The sequence below is a fragment of the Panthera onca genome, chromosome D4, assembly GCF_046562875.1.
Source record: "Panthera onca isolate mPanOnc1 chromosome D4, mPanOnc1 haplotype 2, whole genome shotgun sequence".
Classification (NCBI taxonomy): Eukaryota; Metazoa; Chordata; class Mammalia; order Carnivora; family Felidae; genus Panthera; species Panthera onca.
In genome coordinates this window covers 85,763,463-85,789,410 of record NC_138351.1, presented here as the reverse complement: position 1 = coordinate 85,789,410, position 25,948 = coordinate 85,763,463, and the positions used below count along the sequence as shown (strand labels likewise).

The following is a 25,948-nucleotide window of genomic DNA, read 5'->3' as shown; positions in this document are numbered from 1 at the left end:
ATAGACATTTCAGGAGCGAGGCTTAATTTCAACCTGCAAAGATTTAACTGGGTGAAGAGCATGCTTCCTTAGAAAAATGCCAAAGACTCGACTCTGGAGTTTGGAGTTATATCCAGCATTGTGTATATAAATTAGGGGGTGGAGGCGGGGGGGGGGGGGGGGGGGGGGGGTACAGTCCAAACCCAGGTGCACTCAACAAGCATTCTCAAATTTAAGGCTTTGGAGTTTTCAGTTAAGTTACTATCCTTGTACTAAACTGTTATTTTTCAAGTCACTGATTACTTAAAAAAAAAAAAAAAAAAAGAAAGAAAGAAAGAAAAAGAAAGGAAACTAACTTCATAGCTGCTGCAACACTCCAAATCATGGTATTTATTCACTACATTTAAGTTTTATTACACTTGAACCCTGCAATGCCAAAACACCTACCTCCCATATAAAAGAAATGAAGAAAAAAGTGAAGTCTGGGACCCAGGGCACCACACTTCCATTCCAGATGATCTAGTCTAATCTTATAAACTGAAATATTTAAAGAGTCTCTAAACCTCACTGACCCTACTTTTAAAAACAAGGAACATATGGGCACTTCTAGCTTTTCATCTTCTTCCAGCCTACTAAAATATCCGCTTTTCCAAAATTCAAGAGCAGCGACACTGCCAAACTCAGATTCATAAAAGGCTACGTGCGTGAGAGTGCAGGGCGGGCAGGGGAACAGTCCGAGCCGAAAATAACAAACCCTAACAAAGAATCAAAGGCGCATTCTTCTCCTCCTTGCTCAATCAATCTCAGAAGCTGTGGAAAACAATTTGCTGAGCAAAATGAAGCAATGACTAAGGAGGTACGATGTGAACCATGGGCTGAAATGGCTTGTGGCTGTGTCTGGTCCTGGTCGAGGCCGCAGGAGACACTGAGGCCAGAGTCTTAACACTCAGGCAGGGGTGGTGGGACTGGGCTCCAGCCCTGGCTCCTCTGAGCCCTGATGCTCTGCCTTCGGGTCAGCCGCCACCTCTCCTGGCTGCAGCTTGCTGGTTTCTTAAAAGCTTTGCTCGTTTCCATTACGCACCTCACTGCGTGGTTAGAAAGATTTAAACAATATCTGTAAAGTGTTTGCACAGTGCCCGGCACAAGATGCTCAAAAAATTGTAGCTGAAATAATGATGATGATAATTTCGTTTATTCGATTGTTAATATTACTATTCAACTGGAAACAAAACATCTGCTCAAGAAAGATATTCAAGTTGAATGCTACCCGACCCACGGGCAAAAACCCGACCCGAATAAAATTCAAGGGGACTTTTAAAAGTTACTGCAAGCAAGGGATTTTATTAAATATCCAAATTAATAATTGAAACCCTGCCTTGAAATAGAACAGCCCGGGGGTGGGGGTTGGGGTGGGTAAAATCACAGGAAATTTCGCTTAACGCCCATTTTTACTTTGTTTGGCGGCTAGATTTACACTGAAAGATCCAGGTGAAATATTCCATAGAGCTACCTGCAAATAGACTGTCAGCTTCCACTCTGATAAAAGGTAAAATATCCTCTTCTAAATGGTCTGGTTCACAAAACCGACCCTAAAGTGAACTGATAAATCTGTTCTGACACACGGAAAACTATTTTCATAATCCTGAAAAAGGCCTTTCTCCAAACCCTGGAGCTTTAAACCAACTGCACAAAGAGCCCCATGCACTTGTGAACCAGGCACAGGAGGAAATCATTTCACATTTACAGCCCTGCTTCCGGGACAACAAGAAGCACGCAGAACCATCATAACCACCAAGAAAAATAAGACACTCACAGAGTCACAAAAATTACAAAGATACCACATTTACAAGCAGCAAATACCTTGTCAAAATCTGATGTGGAAGAGTGAGAGCAAAGAAGGCCGGCTCAGAGGCAGGAGCTGTATTGACTAATAGTCAATTCTTCATTAAATAGAAGCTCTGACTTCCCAAGAAGCCATATTAAAAATTAATATCAAAAAGTGTATTGCTCAGCCTAAACCCATCATTCATATCCAACAATACCAAACTGCATTCTAATGAAATTTCCCCTTCAAAATTACTGACACCAAAGCGAAGTTTGATACTGTTGCAAGAGCAGTCACAGCTCGGTGACACCGGCACTTGAGAGATATTCAGAGAACCCTCCCCTGTAGGTCTCTTTCGCAGGGCTCTCGTCATCGCCAGAATAAATCAAACTGCTTGTAACCCCGCTTCATCGCGGGCTCGGGAGCCATTTGAGCTGTGACGCCAGGACCCTCTCGTGTATGGCGTCCACATGTTCTCCTCGACCACCATCTATGGCACCAGCAGACTGGACTCCGGCCAACATCCGTGTGTCTCCCGAGAGGGTGTGAGTGCAGACTGCGAGGGCAGCTTCCGACCAGAGGAGCCCAGGAAGACAATGGGCTCCCCCAGCCCCACGTGCACACTCTGGGAAGCCCCCGGCTCCCAGCTGCTGGTCAGGAGCCTGGAAAGGCCGCACGTGAAGACGGCTGGGACACCTGGCTGGCTGCTCCACAGCCAGTGACCCGGGCACAGGCGGCCTGTAAGCCACAGGCAGCTCACCTGCTCGGGTCCAAATCCGAGCTCTGTGTGACCTTGGGAAAGGAATTTAACCTCCTGGGTCTCAGCTTCTTCATCTTGAAGTGGATATGAATAACAGTACCCTAATTCACAGAGCTGTTATTAGGATTAAATGAGTTCTTATTTGTAAAAGCACTTGCAAAGTGTTGGAGACCCAGCAAATGCAAAGGCAAGTCTGTACTGGCTGGCTGGCAGAATAAATGGAAGGTGGAGAAGGATAATACAGGATACCTGGTCCTGTGTATCTAAACCAGCTCACTTTATACATTTAATACACATTCTGAGTGCTTACCATGTGCCAGGCACCTGGTGTTCAAAAGTCCCTGCCATTTGGGGGCCACACATTTTTCACTGACGCTTAACTGAATTGAGTTGACACGGCCAAAAGAACTTGCTGGATTTCCATACACGGTAGTACATTATCATCTGTATTTCTGTGTGACTAACCTTTTCCGAAGCTTTATGAGAGAAGGAAACAGGAGAATCCCTGTTATCAATAAGCCAGCAGATCTAGTCATAAGAGCAAACGTAAATATACGTAGCAATGACAGGGAAATGTGAAATGCCAAATTGTCTGGTGTGAGAAACGGGAGGAGGGGAAGGGGGAAAGCAGCCCGGGCCGGGCTTTCTAGAAGAGGCAAAGGCTACCCTAGGCCAGAAGGTGGACAGGACCAAGCCTCAGTATTCTGGAGTCTGGCCTGCCTCTTCCAGGAGGGCCTGGGGCAGGCACGAGGGGAGATAGACAGCAATGGCCAGAGCAGAGATGGTTCTGGAATGAGGCTGAGATGGTTCTGGAATGAGGCTGAGATGGTTCTGGAATGAGGCTGAGATGGTTCTGGAATGAGGCTGAGATGCTTGGGAGTCAAGAGATTCACCTGGATTGATGCAAGATGATATGGGAGATAGGTCAGATAACAGGAAGCCAGTGAAAGTTCCAGAAAGAAAAAAGAACACGTGCAAGTCTAAAAACCTCAGTGGGACAGCAGGCAACCCAGGACTTTGAAGTTCCAGGCAGAGAATATAAAAGGTGAGCAATTGACCTGAAGTAATACCTGAGCCCCAGGAAGCTCAGGGTCTAATCTCACTTTGATTTGGTGTTCGGGTCCTGCCCCTGTGGACGGCTCTCCTCCGAGACGCCCCGGCTGTTGGTTCTGTTGAACAGGGTGGGTGGAAGGTACCAGGAGCAGAGGAGAACTCAAATACACGGTGAATGCCCATGCTTGTGCTCTACGTGTGAGAAACATCTGCCTTAAGTCTTCATCTTCAAAGGGGTGACACGGCACGGAAGGATATGAAAATGTGTATCCCATCTTCACAGTTAAACCAACAAAAATGTGTGTGGTTTTCGTGTGAAGGAAAAGGAAGTCTAATGATCCCAAGTGAAGCCAGACCCACAGTTCTGCCTGGGCACCCCCTGCTGAGGTGCAAGGTTCTGAGGGCCCTGCTGGACCGGCCAGCCCCAAGCCCTCCTTCAGGGGGACCAAGCCAGGGTGCTCCCCCGGGGCTCATGTGCCCCCAGACGGTCCTGCTTCTGTGGAAGAGAGCTCGGAATCCAGGCCCTATGGTTTACTATTATGGGGGAAGAAGAGAAACAACAGAATCCATCTTTGGTCTTGCCTTCTCATCTCACCTTGATGCAGGACACAGACAGCCCTTCTCATAAGTGAGGAACCTTAAAGAACAGCTTTCAACTCTGAAAACCCGTCCTGTCCCCTCCCCTCCCCTCAGCTGCGCCTCCCGCATCAAAGCTATAAACCAGGCAAGCCTGCTGGGCCTCCCGATAGGATCTCCAGTGCCGGTGGCAAACACCTCAACAGGGAAACTCGGCCTCCCTGATCGGTGCCAGCCTGGACCCCCCGTTCAAGTCCGGCAACAACAGGGCAGGTGACACATGTCATCTACAGCACAAAAACCGTCTCATAACTGACCACCGACAGAGGCGGCCTACGGAGTTTAAGCTGTCAGTTTCGACAACAGGATGCCAGCCCATGAGCCGAGGCTCTGTCCGGGTTGATCAACTGGCGGAGCTGATCCCACGTCCCCAGGAAGGCGGGGTCAGGGAGGCCGGACAGAGTGTGGCAGCTCAGGGGCCTCTGACAACGGCTGTGATGGGGGGGGGGGGGGGGGTTGGGCCTGGGCGTGCACGGCCTGAATTCCAGATCCTCGAAGTGCGATTTTCTCTCTCCTTTAGGAAGAGCCATTAACCTTTCCGATGACAGCCCTGGGATCGGAGTGACGGAACGATTTTTGAGGTCAGCAAGGATCTATGTTCTCAAAACCTGACATCGACAAGCAAAAGTTGTGACTGAATCCTGGTGTCCCTGAGAGGAAGACTAAACGCGTGTGACAGACCTTCTGCAATCAAAATGCCCCATTTCCCAGAGTATCTGTCACAGATTGATAACATCCACGCAAAAAGTTAAGTACAATTATGTCTGTCACTAAGAAACATACTTTGGAACCTGTGACTGACAACTCGCTGGGAGCTGACAAATCACCGGAAGATTACCAGAACAACTCAGGGCAGTGACACACGCCTTATGAGGGAAGCTCAGCCCCGCCTGGCACCTGGGAGAGGCTCCCCAGAGGCCGCACCTCGCAGGCAAAGGCTGCAGGGCAGGACTCAACAGCTGGCAGAGGAGCGTGTGCTCTGCGGCTCCCTCTCCCAGGGGAGGGACAATGCCAGCGGAGGATCGTAGGACGTGCCCACGGCCTGAGGTGGCAGCTTGTCCTTCAGAAACACGACATGTAAGACTCGGGCCGGCGGGAAGGGCAGACAGGAGCTCCTGGAACCACACATTCCACCTTTCCCAGGACAGCCCAAGCCCGGTGTCCACATAAAGCTAGAAATTCTAGCACCTGGGAGTCCAGACTACTCATTTCAGACGAACTTGGAAAGGGACAAAATCCATGCCAAGGCCGGGACACAGACACCAGGTCAGCACTGCAGAGGGCCCTCTGTGCCCTCCATCCCAGGGAGGGTGCCACACGGCCCTCCACAGCTCTCCGAGCCTCCTCCCCAGACACCAGCCCTGGTGAGGGGAAGGGGACGACGGCCACAAATCAGACAATGAGGAAGCCCTAAAAGCCACACACACAGAGCAGACCACGGCGACAGACACCCACTGCTCTGCGCCCTCTCCACCTGCCACAGCTCCCTGGAGTCACCTCTGGCAAGGAGTCTGAATCTGAGGGTGGGGATGGGATATACTTTTTTTTTTAAATTTTTTTTTAACGTTTATTTATTTTTGAGACAGAGAGAGACAGAGCGTGAACAGGGGAGGGTCAGAGAGAGGGAGACACAGAATCTGAAACAGGCTCCAGGCTCTGAGCTATCAGCACAGAGCCCGACACAGGGCTCGAACTCACGGACCGTGAGATCATGACCTGAGCCGGAGTCGGCCGCTTAACCGACTGAGCAACCCAGGCGCCCCGGGATATACTTTTTAAATAAGGCTTATGAAGAACCCTGCAGGTCTGAAAAGCCTTGATTTTTTGTCTTCTGGGATTGCCCACGACCCATCCCCACCTGGAAACACTTCTCTGCCTTGTACCCACTGACCATTCAAACACCTGAAGCCAACTGCCAGGTCTCTACTCAGGTCAAAACAGCAGTTCCTCATACTCTAATTCGGTGCTCAATTTGGGTAACTTTCACAAGGAGGTGCGTGGCAATGGACGTGACCCTCCCAACGAACCCGACAGGTGTGGGACGCCACCTCCTGGGACACGCCCCACCGGGCACACCAGGCCGCATTCCACACAACCCCAGTTCGTGCCCAGCCTGGTCACTGCACACAAATCGCTGCTAAGCCGGGTCTCCTCAGGTTGGTCCTTGTGCAACTGACTTTTTTAACCTGGGGAGGGGGGTGATATGCCGTCCGTTTTCACCCATCACCTTTCATCTCCTGGTTCCAGCAGGGTGTTCTAGCTGTAGAGGAGATGCAGAGCATTGATTCTGTCGTTCGGCACATCAGCACTCCCTAATGACTCTGTGTCATCTGCAAATTTGATAAGCATGCCTCTGATGTCTTTATCAAGCCACTGGTTCTACTGTTCAGCAAGCCAGGGGGCAGCGGTCCACCAGGGGCCCCCACCCGGGACAACACAGAACCGTTCATTTATCCACACTCTGGGGCCGCCGGTGCTCCATCAGTTGTGAACCCACCTGCCTCCCAGAGCTTTTCCAAACCTCGGAGCCAGGGGCAGCAGAACCACGTGTAAGAACCCGGCGTGAGAGGGAGCAGCGGGAGCTGCTCTGGTTGAAGCAGGAAGGCGCTTCCCCCTGCCCTAAGGCAGCGGCATGGAAGAGAACCAGAAAAGCCTGGATCCACAGACCGATCGTCTGCTTGTATGTATCAGGCGGACTCGCAGAGCCGTGGCCGCCTCGGAGGATGGATGGGGAGATGGGACTGTGTCTCAGCCCCAAGGCCGGACCACCCTGACCGGGGCGCATGGAATGGACAGGCCAAAGGTGGAGCCGCACAGATGCCCGGAGAGAACATGGGCTCCATGCTCCTGGAAGAGGAGGCAGGTCCTTCTTTGCCTGGAAGTGGTTGGCAAACGTGTGCAGCGATGTATGTGTGTGAGATAAAGGTTTCCTGAATGAGGAAAAAGAGCACTGCCAACACGCCTCATCCTGCCTTTTGCCGTGAACTTTACCAAACACTGTGTCCATTCACTGGATACAACCGAGGGGCTCCCTCGTCTCTGCGGGGGCCTGACCATTCCGAAAGGAAAAGACTATCATTCTCTGCAACAACAGGAAGGAAACAGGCAGGAAGTGCTTGCTCCCGGGGTCAGGAACTGCCTCTGGAAAGAGAGGGCAGTTCTGCCAGGACCATGAGGTCCTCAGGTGATGACCCATCAACTCTGGAAAAGTCCACCAACCGTTCCTTTGGTCTGAAATAAGCTGGGGATAACAGTGCTCCAAAAAGACGGCATGGGATTCTTTGAAACATGAGGGACAACATAAGACATGGGAGGCAGAGCACACATTTTTAGCTTCTGAGGCAAAAGCCTGAGCTCAAGCAGGCAACGGGGTCTTTACCGGCCCCTCCCTCGGTCCCTTCCAGTCCCCTCAGCGAGATTTGCTGGGAAAACCGGCCTGCTGCCCCTTGCTCGGACTGGCCTGCCGGTCCTCCCGGCCACCTCCAGATCTGGTCAGTAGAGGGCGCTGCACCACCGCACACTCTCTCTAGCCTGGCTTTGCCACCTGATCCCTGTGTCCACACAAAGACCGCACTTGGAAGTATTTCTTAAGCTTGGGCTAGTATCAGAAAAGGGCCCAAGAAGTGCTCAGGGACTCAGGAGTTGTCAGGGGCAGGAGGTGGGGGTGGGGTGGGTGGGACTGCAGCACAGGGTCCTAGGCTGTGAGAGAAGCATTTCTTGCAAAACTGAGTACATGCCTAGATCTGTGCAGAGCGCTAGAGATAACAGATCCCGGACATGGTTCCTGCCCTCAAGGAGTTCACAACATGACCACAACCCAAAGTGAAGGCATGATGACCAAGAAGAAGCATTCAGAGAGAAAAGCCCAGCCCAGGCCCAGCCCCAGGGCATTCAGGGAAGGCTTCCTGGCAGAGGAAGCATTTGAGCGGACATCTAAAGCAGGGGAATCTAAGACACACCTGTTGCACACAGGCTTCCACATGAGCAAAGGCATAGAAGCCTGAAAAAGGAAGGGAAGACAAGAGTACTATTTTAGCTTAAAGTTTGAAGCTTCGGGATGGGAGAGAGTTCACAGGAGCTGGATTTGGAGGCCTTCACCCCATGGGCCCCATGCAGACCCCAACATGGGAAAACGAGCATCGCCCACAGAGATAAAGCTATCACATTCCTCTGCTGGAGACACGACAGACCCGAAGCCTCCAGGAAAATACTCATCGTTTCATAAATCTTCAGTGGACATTTTGAGTGAATCATCAGCATTTCATTTTTTAAAAGTCAAAGGTACTAGTTAGGGAAACAATACAAAAAGCAAAGACGCCAAAACCGCCCCCGTGCATTAGGAGGCTCCCAGAGATGTGCATGCCACCTAGGAAGTGCTGCCCAGTGCCGGAGGAGAGCTTGGGACAGACGGTGGCTTTTACTGGGAAGCATTAATGTAACATTCGATTATCCTACTGCACAGTGGCAGACTTAACTCAGTCATAGGACAATACATTTTATATGGACTATTCTGACATCTGCTTCATTTGGCAAGTAAAACAAAACTGAGCCAAATTCCTTGGAGCCATTGCAAACCACAACAAGAGTTTCTGTATAAAATATACAAGCCTTGTAAACCCTTCGTTCTGATACAAAGAATCTCCAATTCTACCTGGTTCCCCGTGGCCAGTGTTCCCGGGCCCTCTTGCTTCCATCGCTGGTGACCGTGCTCTCTGGCTGACTGGCAAGCTTCTGTGGGGGGAGCTCTTCGTGCTTTAACTGAGCGAACCAGTGCTCTTTATCCAACAAAAAGTTAGAGCCTGCCCGGAGGTGCTGCCCATATCTAGCCCCTTCCAGACCCCGTGATGTCAATAGGTAGCAGCTGTGACTACTCCCGGGCTATGGGTTTCAGCTGACCTGAGCACAGGTGATGGGCCTGGGCTGTCCCCCAGTGCAGCTGACAGTGACCACAGCCATGCAGGTGCCCTGGGCACTGAGAAAGCGCTGAACTGAACTGAGCTGTGCTGGCCTGGTACTCCTAAACCAGAGACATCCACTGTTCGGTGTACAACTCTGGGAAGCTCACTGGCTATTCCTGTCTCTTCATGCCAGAGGGAGGCTGAAAACTACTTGCAAAGTTTCAGGCGATTCCGGGTGGTCAAGTTTAAGTATCGCTCAGGGTTTGTGAAACTGTCATGAGGAAAGACCAGATTGGCTTTATGGGGGATGTCCCGAGAGACAGAGTCCTCTGAGCTGCTGGCTCACACCAGTGGTGTTCTGCCAAGGTCGGGGCGGGCGCTCAGCTAGAGGAGCAGTGCGCGGAGAACCGGTGGCTACACCAGGCTCTCCTCTGCACCTCCTGGAGGGCAGGGTGTGGTCCGTGGGGCCCAGGAGGAGCCCCACAATCTGTTCCCGACAGACGCTGTTCATCTCTATTCACCCATGTGGAAGCTCTTAGATTCCTCATTTGTGCTACATCAATCCCCAAACAGCACTGCCTCGCCAATTCTTACTTGTTTTATTTATTTTTGTAATCCCTTTCTCAAATTTAATCCCTCACGGCCGTTTGTTCCTTGCCCTCAAATAATTCACTACTAGTAAAGCAGAGGGGTTTTTTGTTTGTTTGTTTGTTTTTATTGAACTATGGTTGACTTACAACGTTCTATTAGTTTCAGGTGCACAGCACACGAAATTGACAATTCTCTGCGTTAGGCAATCCTCACCACGGTAAGTTTAAGGGCTGAGAGGGAAGAGTTTTTATTTGACAGGATTCTTTTCACCATCTACTTTTTGCTGAAAGCGTAGAGACCATTACTACGTCTATTACAACTGAAATCAGGTACAGAGTGACCAGTTTGCTCACCTAAGCTTCTCTGCAGGATTACTGAAACCAACATGCCCTGAAAACCTTCTCACTGTTCTCTCATACCCAAACTACCCATTTCTTAGTTTGTGGCTCACTGGGAAAAGAAATGATACGAAAATGAACAAAATTACTTACCAACCCTCAAATGAGTTGTTGGCCGAGGCAGAGAAGGAATTCTACCTTCTTACGGCCAGTGTTCCCAACCACGTGGCTATAAATCACGCGTTTGTGTGCAGGTATGAGCTCTTTAGAATAGCAAGCCCATTTAAAGTTGCATATTCTGCTATTTTAGGAGCCTGCAGAATACGTACAAAACAGAATACAGAATGGCCTTTACATTCGTGTAATGCAAACATTTCTAATTGGGTTTTTAAAAATCTCCTCTAACGGTTTATTGCTTCTGCAGTTTTCAGCACACACTAAGTGGAGCTGTTCTGAGACCCGAGACCACGAGACCGTAACGCGCGTAACAGCATAGGATACCATTGACAGGGCCTCACCTGGGAAGGTTGGGGGCCGGGGTGGAAGCAGCAGATGACTGGGAAGGCGTTGTGGGTTGAGATGAGTCATGATTCCTGGGGACTTTGCCCATTCGATACCAGATCCCCATGCTGTTCAGTTCCCTTTAGGAGAAAAGAGAAATCTTCATGGTGTGGTTTAGCACAAAGCATTTACCTGAGGAACAAAGTGAACCGATTCATTGAAAAGAATCATAGCCTCAAATACCGGGGAGTCCACTCTTGCCCACAATGATCACTTATGTCACCTCCCTTTGTGCTCCAGATGTCGCAGTTCAGAGCCTAATGTGAAGTCAACTGTCCCAACAAGGCAGGTTTCTCTGACATGCCATCGTTAGCCACCCCGGAGCTGCTTCCCTGTTATACTATGGACATTTTCCTTAGTTCTCAGTCTTCAAAATTCTTTTCATTTTGCCATTTCACTGTAGGTAATTATGTAATGATCCACTTGAAGTCCTTTACCTGGTTAGCATGAGACAGATGGGGCAACAATGGATGAATGGATGCCTGTGCCTGGCTTTTTAACAACGGCGGGGCGGGGGGCGGGGGGGGGGGGGGGGGGTTGTGGAATTAGCCCCACCCTGCTCAAGGACACATCCCAACTTCTGGATAAAGCTCCGACTGCCTGGATGTCACCAGCGGTTGGCCTCCTTCTCGAGGTCAGTTTGGGAGATCTCTTCAAGCCACAAAGCCTGAGGCATGTGCCCCACAGACCACCACAACCAAGAGTGGTCGCAAAAGGGCTTGACAAATGCCACATCAGGTTTCTTGTTCCGTGATCTGCACACCCACTGCAGTCCACCCCCACAACACCCAGTTAGGAGTGGTTATGAGACTGGTTCGGTCTTTGGAGCCAGAATGGGATTATTTTAGCCACATCCAATTTACAACTCAGCTGCCCCATAGAACTGCATCTCATCAAACCATGAGGACAGACTTCTGCAGTGGATACTTCTAGCACCTCCTCACCACACTATAGGAACTCTTCTAAACCACAAACAAGTCTTATTAGACGGATGATTCCCATCAGCTATGCTGATTTCATCACATCTTGGCAATGGCCTTGGAGGAGCTGTTGTCAGGCTGAGGTGTGTTTCCCCAGCCGACAACCTCAAACTCTTGCAAAGTAATATATGTGCTCATTTTTAAGAACAAGGGGACTCAGAGTTCTAGACACTGTTCTCCTTCTTTCCTTAACAATAACACTGGGGGCACCTGGCTGGCTCAATTGGTGCAGCATGTGACTCTTGTCTTGATCTTGGGGTTGTAAGTTCAAGCCCCACGTTGAGTACAGAGATTACGTAAAAATAAATATTTTAAAAAACAACGCGGGAATTGTCATCTTATGGAAAAGAATTTTTGCTCCAAGATGATACCAAATATGCTAATTTAGCAATCTTTTCAAAATGATATAAAAGAAAGAAGACTCTAGTTTTGATTATCAAGATACATATGATAACAATCTATTCTTTAGAATTATTTAAACTGGTTAAAAATGGAGTCTTTTAAAGTACTATAGCTTGTAATTTAAAATACACATAGTAACTGAAATTAGACTTTAAAAGTTCATTATTGGGGCATCTGGCTGGCTCAGTCGGTTGAGCATCTGACTTCGGTTTGGGTCATGATCTCACGGTTCGTGGGTTCAAGCCCCCACGTGGGGCTCTGTGCTGACAGCTCAGAGCCTGGAGTCTGATTCGGATTCTGTGTCTCCCACCCTCCCCCACTCGTGCTCTCAGAAATGAATAAATATTAAAAAAAAAAGTTCATTATTAAATGACTTTTTATTTGTATGTAAATAGCTGCTCTTAAAATACCTAAAGTATGGTCATTCTCTTAACTATTTCCTCCTCCTGTAATCCTGTTTATATAATTAGTTTAAACCATGTTGCAAAACAGGACTTTTCAGTGTGTAGGAAGAGGATGATCATAGAATCCTTCTTAGGGACCACAAAGTCCTGAATCAGGGCATTCAGATTCCACAGCCGAGAGTATAATTGTGCACCAAGATGAAAATCAGGTGTTCCTGAGACACTTGCTCCCCAGGTGCTCCATGCAAACACCACATTCCCAGCCACTGCCCATGGGATTGGTCCGCGGAGAAAGGCTTGGCTTGTAGAGTGAAGACCTGGGCTCAAGCGAACAAGAAGCAAAACAGAGCACAACCCGGATATAGAGGTCACTGCAAAAGCCAAGTAGGAGAGTGCACCCATGGGGGCCCATGGGAACGGGCATGGTACCTGTGAAGTTGGACAGGGAGAGAGGCCCGTGGCCGGGGGCACCAAAAATGATCTATGGGACTCACTGGTTGGAGAGACCTGAATTTCACTTGACTGAATATAATGAACACCTGTCATCTTTTGGGCATCTAGCATCCATTCGTCCCTCTTTCTGACTCTTTGCTTTCCCTCCATATCTGGGGGGCAGCTGTCTCCTCAGTCGTAGCCCCTGGGTTCCAACAGAGCCAATACTGCCTCCGGTTCAGGCCTGGTTTCTCAGAGAATGACATTTTCCAGGGAGCAGTGATGAGTTCAGGGTGCACATGACCCCAGTGAGATCAATCAGGACCTCTGAGACTGAATTCTAGAACTTGTTTGAATGATCAAGAACACAGACTTGCTCTCTGCCTCAGAATTTGAACCTGGAGGATGAGTAGGCGGAGCTCCCACACCACCATGAGTCCACTGGGGAAGAGCCTGTGGAAGAGAGGTATCTACCCCAAGGAATCTGGGAAAGGAGGTAAACACGGCAGAAACCAGGTCCTAGGGATGTCCTCTAAGCACCTACTTCCAGCCACACCTGAAGCCATCCTGCCCTCTGATCTCTGCTGTTACGTCGGCCAACGAATTCTTCCTTTTGCTTAAGCCAGCCTGGGTTGGGTTTCTTGTCACTTACAATCTAGAGCCCAGAGTGAAATCCTGAGATTCTTTGTACTTAGTATTTATAAAACAGCTACAGAGCTGGGCCCACGTCTGGTACTGAGGTACCGGGTGAATAGGACACAGTGGGTCAAGCCCTCAGTAGTCCTCTGCTTATCAGGGAGGATGAGCATCAGACTAAAGAACTGCACAAGGAATTATCATGTAGTCATGCAATATTCATGTTTCTTCCCGACTCTAAACCCTCCGATGGCTCTCCATTGCTCTTGGAATAAAATCCAAACTTCCGCCACGATTGTGCGAGGTCCTGCTAACCGCCCACTCCAAACCCCGGCTCATCCTCGCTTGCCCGTGCCGGCCACACTGGGCTGCTTTCTGCTCCTGAACATGCCACACCCATTCCCACCTTTACACTCGCTCTTCTCCTGGGCCTAGAAGGCTCTGCCTTCAAGTCTCTGCAGAGCTGCTTTCTTCTTGACATTTACATCTCTGTCAAATGTCACCCTCCTGACACCCTCGCTGAAGTAGCCTCCGTTCATTGCTGTTTCATTTTCGCCATTAACTGAAATGGTCTCGTTTGTTTCTTGTTTGCTGCTTGTCTCCCCTTTTAGAAGACCAGCTCCATGAGAGCAGGTCTTTGCTTGCTCCCTCAGCACCACAGCCGGGGTCTTTGGCCCTGAGGGACAAAACGGGTGCTCCTTAAACTCTGGTGGGGCGAATACACAATGTAGAGGGTTGAGGCCAAGTGGTCAAAAAGGAGCGAATATCTGGGCTTTCAGGTATGTGGAAAGGCCCCCGAGAAGCCTGAAGGACGAACACACAGGAAGACAAGGGAAGGAAAGTCCCTTAGATGGAGCAGGCAGTGTGAGCAGAGGCACAGAGAGGTCAAGGGCTCTGCGTCTGGACTGGCAGCAGCGTAAGCAGGAAGGGCAGCAATGAGAGCTCAGGCTAGAGAGGCAGGTGGCCGAGAGCCCCGCGGGTCACACACCGTCTCGGGACCTGAGCCCTGGGAGTGACCTGAGCACTCCTGGCAGAGAGAAGAGAGGAGATCAGCGTTCCTGAGACTTACCCAATAAATGTGTACTGAGGGGGGGCCTGCTTCGTCCGGCCCATGATCCGAATGTCACAAATCGCAGCTTCAGTTGAATCCCGTGGGATAAATTTAATGCACAGCCTCTTTTTTCTAAAAGCCACTTCCTCTGAAGAAAAGGACAAGAAAAGGTATGAGTCTACCAGAGACGCCAACATCTCTATTCTGAACGCCGTGTCTCCTGTCACGCTCCCTTCTTGGCAGCAAAAGCGACCGGTCATCCCAGCCACTGGGCTGCGCCCCTCTTGCCCTCCACAGGCTGGGACTGCAGGGTGGGCACCAGGAGCCCTGCCCTGCATTCGGGACCTGACCCCAGACACCCCTGCCGGGAAGGGCTTCCCGGGGTGCACACACCTCTCCAAGGAGAAGCAGCTTGGAATAAACCCGTGGAGCTGGCTTCACAGCCACATAACTGCCACAACCATCATCTGCTCACTGCTCAAGCCATCAGGCACATACCCACGGACACCCTGAGTATTAATGCTTTTTGCCACCGGGGCTTTTCTTCTTTCTTTTTACTATGGAAAATTTCAAACATTCCCCAAAGTAGGGAGAACAACAGAATGAATGAATCCACCTGTTCTCATCATCCAGTTTCAACACTGTCAACAATGGACAAGCTGCTGTCACCTCTTTCTTTCCCCCATTCCCTGGTAGTTTTGCTGGAGGATTTAAAATGAATCCCCACCCCGTGTCATATCGCCCATCAATATCTTAGTAGGCATCCAAAGCAAATGATCAGTTTTCATATGACCCGCGTGCCATTATCATGGCTAACAAAACGAACAATGACTCCTAACTATCACGAACAGACAGTCTATATTTAAGTTTTCTCTATTATTCTCAAAAAATATCATTTAACTATTGCTTTCCCTGGATCAAGATCCAAACAATGTCTATGCACCAGCTCGGGTTGTTAGGACTCTTAGGTTCCTTTTATTCTGTAACAACCTCTCCACCCTCCCCTCTTCCTCAGGGCACTGATAAGTTGGGAAGATTGGGTCATTCTCCTGTATTTCCTGTAAGGTGGCAGTGAGAGTGGAAGGCTTGATTAGATTCAGGTTAGATTTTGTTTGTTTGTTTGGTTGTTTTTTTAGGTAGGAATGCTTCACAAGTGGTGCATATATGTCCAACAGTGTCCTATCATGAGGTATGGCATCCGGCTGTGCCACCCTGGGTTCCCATGGAGTTGGCCCGGAACTTGGGTCATAAAGTCCCCAACAACCTTTCTTCGAGCAGTGTTTTCATCCACTGAGGACTGTTACCTAGATCCATAATCTCATTAAAGTTTTCAAAATGGCCATTTTCTAATTCTGGGATTCCTTCTGCATTTATTAGCTGGAATTCTTCTACATAAAAAATAACTTTTCTTTGTCAACTACTTGGTCTCCCTGAAAAAGGCGTGGTACAGGAAAGGAAAGAAAAACACATGATTCTTTGCTCTTACCTATTAAATCTTAGAGCAATGAGTTGGTGATGTAGCAACCTCCAATGGTGACCAACCAGGTGTTTTTTGGTTTGTTCATTTGTGGGTTTTATTCTTTTAAGTTTTATTTATTTATTTTGAGAGAGATAGAGAGAGCCAGCTGGGGAGGGGCAGAGAGACAGGGAGAGAGAGAATCTCAAGCGGGCTCTGTGCTGTCAGCACACAGCCTGACTCGGGGCTCAAAGTCACAAACCATGAGATCATGACCTGAGCCGGAACCAAGAGCTGGATGCTTAACCGACCGGACTACCCAGGCGCCCCCATTTGTGGTTTTAAAAAATGAATTTCAATCCATTGCAGCCACTCAATACATGAGTCTGATGTATCTGGGTTGAAGTCCCAATTCCGCCATCAGCTCTATGATCTTAGGCGAGTGACTTAATTTCTCTGAGCCTGGGTTTCATTATCTGCAAAAGGGAGTTAATGGAACCCCACCCCAAAGGGACACTGGGTGGATGAAATGTGATACCACATCATATGCTTCACTTAGCCCAGTGCCTGGCACATAGTAAGTGCTCGATAAAGCACAGCCATGAATGTTCTTATCGTCATTATTACCAGTAAACCTCTAGCACACAATTTATGTCAGTGTTTGGCCTTGACTTTCAGGACCTTTCAGTTCTGGGGCAGAAAGTACGCACTTTCAAATCAGACAACAGAACGGGGAGGGAAGGGCAGTCCCGCCGCTGGTCTTGGCTTGACCGAGGGGGGATCGCCATCAGTGGTGGTGCCTTGTAGACTTGGGAGTGGGGAGGGGAGGAAACTCAGGAACTTGGTGGGTTCTTTTCCCGGGGAAGGGAACTGAGGGCTAGATCCGATCTATGAGCTAGGAGTAGTAACGTCCTCAATCCAGACCCCAGACATTGTACCTCACAAGGCAGGGACGGTTACCCCGGGCGGGAAAACACCCGTAGCGACCCTGCCCCTTCAGAAACTATTAGCCGGTAAGATGGGACCTTTGAATGCGTGAAGAAGGTGAGACCTTTCCTCCAATAAACGAAAAGGCCGGCATATTACTTGCCTTTGCCACCCTGCTCTTTGCTCCATTCCTCCATCTATAGCAACTCGGGGTAAGAGACGGAGCCACTAATTACACACGCTTAAACAGGCCTGATTCTAAGTAAACACATTATACAGAGTCAATAGAAATGTGTTCAGTCATGCTAATGAACACAGAGGAAGGATACAGCACTTTACTAAAACAAACAGTCTTCCAGTTTTTAAGTACTGTGTGGATAGCAACAAACTATTTTAAATTTATTACAAGAGTCTCATATCTTTTTTTTTGTTTTTTGGCTGACTTCATAAAATCGGGGCCTTAAAGGCGCTGCAAACTGCACAGAGCTGACCACAGGTCTTTCCGGTCGGTCTGGGCTCACCTGGCCCCTGGGAAGAGGCTCTAGGAAACGACATCTAACCCAAAATGAAGAGGCTACCCTAAGCCCACCCCCTCTCCGTGTGTGGTAAGACACTTGTTGGTGATGCGAGAACCTGCCCTCAGGATGTCCACGGGCAGCCAAGTGACAGACCCCCAGTCACGGGGAAGAGGCTTCCCACCCAGATCACGGGGGCTGCACCGCAGCCAGACCACAGGCCCAGACAGGACGCGGCCCTGGGCCTCCTCACTTAACTGGTTCAACAAATCAGGAGGAAAATGCAGAATGGGAAATCCCTCGTGGCTCTCCAGGGTATCGATATAAAGACATCACAAGTCAATTAGTTGTCAAAAACGAACACCAAGGCAAATTTTGAAACTAAGAAAAACACGGGGGAAAAGTGGGAAATGAATACAAGTCCACAAGGCAATTTTAGTTCCTAAACAGACGAGTCACATAAGAATAAGCAAAAGCAGCAAGCAAACACGTGTGAAAATGTTCAGGTCTTGCTAATAAATGATGACGAGAAAATTAAATAAAATTAGAATAGTAAAACTGAATAAAAATTTAAAGCCTACGCCGACAGGCCTCTGGAAAACAGGAACAAGCCTGTTTCATTAGTGGCACCGTGAACTGGTATTTCTGGAAGTTAATTTGGCAACAGAGAGCACTAAAGCTTATCTTTATGAAGCCCATCCTCCGAGCAAGGTGCTGTGTATGGTATGTGCCTTAGGTGATTCGACGATGAATTAAACATGAATCTCACCCTCAGAGAAAAAGGTTAGTAGCAAAGACGCGCAAAAGACATAGACGGGGCTAAAATGCAAGCTAAAAACATTATGAGGTATCTAATATTCCCCCCTCCGTTTTACAGATGAGGAAACTGAGGCCCAGAAGGGTGAAGTCATGTGCTTGGGGTGCTAAAGCCATAAGTGGCAGAGCCAGACCCTGTATGAGTGAGTCTGACCCCGGAGCCCACGTGCTTCCCCCACGCCAAGCCACAGCGTGTCCTGACAGAGAACAGGGGGCCACTGAGAGGCAAACCCGATCGCTTCCTTTGGCTTCCGACCGCTGCACCGCAGTGCTTACGTTGCTCCCTCCCTCCACTAAACATGTGCTGTGCCGGCTGTGATGAAAAGGGGAAAGGAGGCAGCTGGCCCCTGCTCTCTGACGGATGACAGTTCCGTCTGGTTACGTTGTGACGCAAGACCTTGTTTTCAGGGCCAGGTCACCCACCAGACGGAGCTCCTGGAGGGAGGGGCCAGTATCTTAGTCAGTCACCTTCTCTCGCAAAGCCTGTGGTGCCTACGGAGGCGTTCATCAATCTCCGCTGACCGTGGAGGAGAGCGAACTTACTGGAAACTGGTACCTCGGGGTCAGAGACGGTTTCACGCAGGGGGCAGAATTAAAGCTCGCCCTTGAAAGATAAGGGGTGTGGACGCTCAGAATTGAGGGAAAGGGCATTTCAGACAAGGAAAACAACACAGCAAATAAGTAGAGTCAGGAAGGAAACAGGAGTGCAGAGTGTACAGTGAGTACCTCAGTGTGGGTCAAGTATAGAGTGCTTGAAGAGAAGGAAAATGTTTGTAGAAGAAGGCTGGAGCAGACCAGAGTGGACCTAAGACCCTGCAGCCTCAAGTACTCGGAAATTCATCACAAGAAAATCATTCAAAATCTTACCCATACCCAAACTGATCTATAGATTCAACACCACTCCTATCAAAACCTAGCTAGCTTCTTTGCAGACACGGACTAATCCTAAAATTCATGGAAATTCAAAGGACCCAGCATAGCCAAAATAATCCTGAAAAAGAAGAATGAAGTTGGGAGACTCATACTTCCTGGTTGCAAAACTTGCCACAAAGCTACGGTAATCAAGACTGTGTGCTATTGGCATGAGGAAAGACATACAGATCAATGGAAGAGAACTCAAGAGTCCGGAAACAAACTCACATTTATGGTCAAATGATCTTCAACAAGGATGCTGAGACAAGTCAGCGGGGGCAAGAATAGTCTTTTCAACACATTGTGCTAGAACATGACATCCACATGTGAAAGAATAAAGTTAGACCCCTATCTCACACCATACACAGAAGTTAACTCAAAATAGATCAAAGGCATAAATGTAAGAGCTGAAACAATAAACCCTCAGAAAAAAACACGGGCATAAATCTTGGTAATCTTGAGTTAAGCAATGCTTTCTTAGGTATGACACCAAAAACATAAGCAACAAAGGAAAAAAGTAAATGAACCGAGCTCCGTCAAAATAAAAAGCTTGTGCATTTCAAAGGATGTCAAGAAAGTGAAAAGAAAACCCAAAGAAAGAAAATTTTGCAAACCATATAACTGATAAAGGACTTGTATCTGGAATATCTGAAAATATTCTTACAACTCAACAATAAAAAGACAACCCAATTTAAAATGCCAAAGGATCAGAAGAGACGTTTCTCCAGAGAAGATATACAAATGGCCAGCAAGCGCGTGAAAAGCTGTTCAATACCGTTAACCATCAGGAAATGGAAATCAAAACCACATGGAGAGACCATTCCACACCCACCAAGATGGCCAGAATGATAATAACAAGTGCTGGTGAAGATGTGGAGAAACTGGAACCCTTAAACACTGTTGGTGGGAATGCAAAATCGTGCTGCTCCCCTGGGTCCTCAAAAAGTTAAATACAGAGTTACCATATGACGCTGGAAATCCCACTCCTAGGTATGCACCCAAGAGCAAGAAAAACATAGTCCACACCACACAACAACTTGTAATGAATACCCACAGCAGCATCAATCCTAATAGCCAAAAGTGCAAATGTCCACCAACTGAATGGATAAGCAAAATGTGGGACCTTTGGATAACGAGATATTATCCGGCAATAAAAAGGCATAAAGTACTGACACACGCTACAACGTGGACCTTGAAAAGGTTATGCTTAGTGAAAAAAGTCAATCACAAAAGACCACATGTTGGCGGATCCCGTTTACATGAAATGTCCAGAATAGGCAAGTCTGTACAGAAAGTAGGTTAGTGGTTGCCCAGGGCTGGGAAGGGGTGGCAAGGTGAGGGCTGGAGAGAAATGGAGAGTGACTGCTAATGAGTAGAGGGTTCTCTTGATGATGAAATGTTTCCAAATTAATTGTGGTAATAGTTGCACAACTCTGTGACTATCCTAAAAACCACTGAAATGGATACGTCAAACGGGTGAATTATATGGTAGGTGAATTATATCTCAATAGAACCGTTACCAGAAAACCCTGATGCATAAATATATGAAACCCTTCTGTAAAAGGCACTTAACCACATGCTGTTACAGGGCGGCTCTGTGGCTAACAGTATGGCTGGAGTCTGACTTGTGTGTGTCTTCCAGTTACCCCCCCACTTGAATCTTGGATAAGTTCTTCAAACCCTCAGTAGTTCCTGTGCCTCATTTTTCTCATATGCGATGGGTTTAATAATGCTCATCTCTAAATAGGGGTCTTTTGAAGATTCAGTGAAGTCAGGAACCATTTATCACAGGGGTTAGCATCTGTTAGGTTACAACATGTCCGCTCTCGTGATTATTAGCTAATACGTATATAACAAGTAAAAACAAAATGGCCAAAAGTGAGAGGACGATTAAGAAAATAAAAATATGCTGTACAATGGGATATCCTTGTTTCATTAAAATAATGGCCACGGGTGGCGGGGTGGGGGGGTGCCTGGGTGGCTCAGATGTGGGTTGAGCGGCTGACTCTCGATTTCGGCTCAGATCGTGATCCCAGGATTGAGCCCCGTGGCGGGCTCCACACTGAGTGTGGAGCCTGCTTAAGATTCTCTCTCTCCCTCCCTTCCTCTCTCACTCTCTCTGTCCTTCTGCCACTCTCCCCCGCTATGTGCTCTCTCTCTACAATAAAGAAATTAAAAAAAAAAATGGCTATGTGGCGTCTGTGTAGATATGCAAAGTCTGGTCTATATGAAATGCGAGCAAGAAAACAGCAAAAAAATTGTGGGCCCAAAATGGGACTAACTATGGAAAAATAAAGCATGTATGACAAAGAATGAGATCCAGAATTTCATAAGTGAATCATATGTAATAAAGAAAGGATTCTTTGTTTTCCATTTGCTGCTTCGCTGTTGGGGACATCCTAAAGTTGGGATCAGTAGTTAAAAATAAAACAAGTTAAGTTGTATCAAAATGGGGAGGCTCAAATATCCAGAGGTTTTCCAGCATGATTTAATAACTGACGTGCCTGACAAGAACCTCAAAGCACTCCAGGATCCTGAAGAAGCTTCTATTTGGTCGGGGACGCGCTTCTGCTCGCTGCGGCTCAGGGGTCAGAGTATTCGCTCACACTTGAACCCCGTGTCCTCTAGCGCAGGCTTTCTGGTTCCGACTTTTCTCGTGTGCTCCAAGAGCCAAAAATAAGGACATTATTGCACCTGTGTTCCCTGGGCGTCTTTGATTTTTTTCCTGATGCTTCTGGGTCTTGCGCCAAGGTTGGCTTCCGTTAACGCCAGAGGATGGACTAACCACGAACCACGAGCAGTTTCACCGTTGTGTTCCTGAGGGGGCCGATTCAGCAGGGAGCCCGTTGTAAGAGAAAAGGACATTCTGCTCATTTACACGCTGCTCCCCAGAACACCACAAACTCCTCGGAGAACCAAGTCAGACACGCATCAGAAGCAGCAGGGTTTATTCACGGGCATGCAGCAAGGCCTCCTAAAATGTTCCCAAAGAAAAATGCCCGTGCAAAACCTCTAAAAATACACCTGCAGGAAGAAAAGTCCCGTTGTAATGAGTGGTGCTAAAGGGAGACTCACGTGTGTCCACTGTCTCCTGAATCGGGATGAAGCCCACAGGCAGAGTGTCCTTGATGTCAATGAGCTTCATATCCACTAACACGTTCCCTAAATGACTCTTGGGAAGAAAGAAAAGAGATACAGACTATTAATCTGAACACCCCTGTGGTGGGTTTGCCATTTTGGCTTCGAGATGCATATTTAACACAATGACTGGTGCAGCTTTACGACAGCAGGTTAATTAGAGTAGGTGCCACTTAATGTTCCCCAGCGGTTACACGGGGACGCGTGTGGCCCCCGGGAAGGAGTTTCATCTGCGGCACCTCAAAGCCACTCACTCAGCCACGGCTTTGGTTAGTTGGCTAGACAGCAACCCGGGAGACGCTCGACACATAACCCAGCAGAGGGCAGCTGTGCTCACGCGTCCTGGGACCAGGCTGCCACTCAGCCTGGAGCCTCAGCTCTCGGGGGGGCCAGCGGGTTTTAGAAAGAGCACGTTCCCGGGGCAGTCACCACAGCAGGAGAGAGCTGCATCGGAGCCTAACGGAGAACCAGTCACACTCCTGCGCGATGGCCAGTCTGCATATTGACACGTTTTGGCTGCTAGATGTATTCCGTAAAATCCCAAGAATCATAAACTGATACCGAGTGAAAAGCCCTGCTGCCTCAGTATTACACATCTCCTAAAATGACATGCCCAAGGGCCTCTTAAAGTTTCTGTTCAGTGGCAGTACATGGTGGTCCACAGTGCGCAGTTTCCGTAACCAGTGCAAAAATACCTCCTGCAGACAGCACATCCCATTCTGGAACTGCAAGAGGGGGCCGTCTGCAAACATACTGGTGCCTGCAGCCCACACTTCGGGTGGAAACGCTCAGTGCCAACAAGACCTCAGAAAACCAGTCAGGGGATTCTTACCATCTAAACTCTACGCTACGTTCTCTCTTGGTCACTCTCTATTTTCCCTCGTATCAATTTGTCATGGCATCTTTGTGAGGTTAGTCGTTTAACGTCTGTCTCACCACTGGGGTTCAAGAACCACGAGGACCCAAACCATCTGTCATTACTCTAAACCGAAGCTTAGCACGGTTCTTGGCACACAGCAGGTGCTCAACAATGATCTGAACAATTTAACGTTTGGGGGGCACATTTCAACGGAGTGGGCCAGAGTCAGCAACGAGATTGGATCTGCTTGGATGACAAATCAAAACTGTATCAGCGGGGCGCCTGGGTGGCTCAGTCGGTTAAGCGGCCGACTTAGGCTCAGGTCATGATCTCGCGGTCCGTGAGTTCGAGCCCTGCATCGGGCTCTGTGCTGACAGCTCAGAGCCTGGAGCCTGTTTCCGATTCTGTGTCTCCCTCTCTCTGACCCTCCCCCGTTCATGCTCTGTCTCTCTCTGTCTCAAAAATAAATAAACGTTAAAAAAAATTAAAAAAAAACTATCAGCAAAAACAAAAGTAACAATAAAAATAAACATAAAAATGAAAGTATATTTGATAAACCCATCATACCCCAAAAGTGCACAAATGAAATACTTTCTCCAGATTTAATTATGAAGGTCGGCATGTCAAGTGCAAACTGTGACCAGTGCTTTCATGGCCCTGTTGTCGCAAAACCGTTTCTTTCTCCCTGAACGATCGTGTTTGAGGACTATTTTATATTATTACATTTCAGGTAGCTGGGTCTCAGGGAAACAATGCCCAGTGCAGTGCAGCAAGTGGAAAGGGGAGCCTTACTAATGCAGAATAAATCTCTGACCGTGTAGAAAAGGTTTGAACCGTTAACCTAACTCGAAAACATCAGCTGCTTTCAGAATTGCCTGATCTAATCTATCATAATTTTTTTTCCCCTGGCAGTTGCTTTTCCGTGTCATCACTGCTTTCTGCATTGAGAAATTAACAACTGGCTGTGTTTTCCTGCCCCGTAGATGGATGGGCATTCATCAATATCCTTCTCAAATGTCTTCTACTTGACAAGTTGGGTTTCACAGAAGTCAACTGCAAACCACTTAGCGACCTCACCCTCCACACTCTACAAATGTCCCTGATCATAAAACCAGAACATCAGTGGTGTGGCCATTAAAAAAAGCATCAAAAACCCTCCCATGCATACAAAACGGGAGGCTGCACTGTCAAAGCTGCCCGCAGCCCAAGTGTGGTCCCTCCGTGCACGGGGCTGCTGCTGTACTGGGTTTAATACAGTAGGTCTGCGACACCATTAATTTTGCTTGTTCCTCTCCCCTCCCCCATCCCGTGCTCTCTTTCATTTCCTCCTCATAAATATGAAGAACGTATTCCCAATCCTTGTTGAGCAAATGATTCATGCCAAAAGCCCAATATGCACTGACTCAGGGTATTTATATTGTCTCTAGTAGCCAGTATTTGCTAGTATACTGTAATTATTTTTGACAACCTTGCATTTAAGGTAGCCACAGATAACCAACTTAATATTCAAATGTTCATAAATCCTTCTGTTTAATATCCTCCCTACCTAATCTATGTACATTATTATTACAGGTAATGCAGAAAGTACAGGGCATGAAAAGTGCAATTAATCTCGATCCTTCCCCAGGAAGCAATGTCACTCCAAAGCCAGGTTTCTGTATTAATAGCGTTATTGGGGGAAAGGAATTTAGGTTCCAAAGGAGTGTCCCAAAACTCCTACATTGGGAGTCTCGAGCCGCCTAATTAAGAATCTGTCCAGTCTTGAGATCCCACATCCCTCCTCTACAGTTGTAAAAAATGACACTATGCAAAGTCCTGGTGGTGACAGCACAACCAGGACAGACTGGCTGTATGGGATTAAAACACGCCCCACTCCTCCTGTGCTCCTGAGCTGGCAAGTGGGTCCCTGCCAACCCCCCCTCGTCTGGATCCCTTTGGATCTCACTCCCGGACTCAGTCATTCTTCCTTGGAAAAGAAAATGCACCGATTTCCTATACTCCTTCAGAGGGGAAGCGAGATTTCTCCCCCAGCCCTTTGCTAACACCCTACCCCCCCACGCCTGGCCCTCCTGGAGTGAGGCCTGCAAGGCAGGCACTCAGTAAGATCTCTTTAATGTTCAACAAAGGCTGATAAACTCGATGCATCTTCTATAATATGTAATACACTTACCCGGGACACCCAAAATTAACAAGCGTTGGTGACTTCTGTCATTTTTTGACTTGTCACCATCCCCAGCTCCAAGGGATCCAGGACTCTTCTGGCCTAGACTACAACACCCCACAGCCTTCAGGGCAAATGCAAAAACAAACAAAGAATCAAACAAAATAACTCTAGAAATCAAAAACTATCAAAGACATCGTAGCTGTCCTCTGAGGCTACGGTTTGGAGCTGCAGCCTCTTCGGTCAGGAGAAGAGGCTGAGCAGAGATCAGTGATGAGCCGAGAGACCAGGCCACAGTGAGTTGTTCAACTCCTCGGGGAGTTCGTCCATCCCGCCCTAAGTGGCAGTGAATGAGCTGACCTGCGGAAAGTGGCAGCCAGCAGACAGGACGGAGGTGACAAAAGCTAGAAATATCAATCATTTCAAAAGCGGGTTTAGGTCAACTTCAGGGACAAAGGGGGCGGGAGAGTGTACCGAGTGTGGACACAGATGCAGGGAGGAGGAATGGGGCCACGCACCCCTAACTGCACGAGCCCACGTCCGTCCGGAAAGGCAACCCAGCCTCCAGTGTCTCCCAGGGCGGCACCCAGGGACCTGCTCAGACTCCTTACAGCCTTA

The 25,948-nt window shown here is 48.4% G+C and overlaps 1 protein-coding gene and 1 long non-coding RNA gene across 5 annotated transcripts in view; one reads left to right on the top strand and one right to left on the bottom strand.

The window, feature by feature from the left end:
* Positions 1 to 25,948, bottom strand: part of MVB12B (multivesicular body subunit 12B) — a 206,181-nt gene that overhangs the window by 115,562 nt on the left and 64,671 nt on the right. For all 4 annotated transcript variants that reach the window (XM_078436492.2, XM_078436490.2, XM_078436491.2 and 1 more), the window contains exons 4-6: positions 22,248 to 22,344; positions 14,565 to 14,694; positions 10,599 to 10,721 (exon numbers count right to left, since the gene is read on the bottom strand). In XM_078436492.2, coding sequence (XP_078292618.1) covers positions 10,599 to 10,721; positions 14,565 to 14,694; positions 22,248 to 22,344 — 350 coding nt within the window. The remainder of the gene's footprint in view (positions 1 to 10,598; positions 10,722 to 14,564; positions 14,695 to 22,247; positions 22,345 to 25,948) is intronic.
* On the top strand, positions 13,185 to 24,525 carry LOC132662933 (uncharacterized). Its single transcript, XR_009602759.3, has 2 exons — positions 13,185 to 13,355; positions 24,082 to 24,525. It is a non-coding gene; the product is annotated as an uncharacterized LOC132662933 (long non-coding RNA).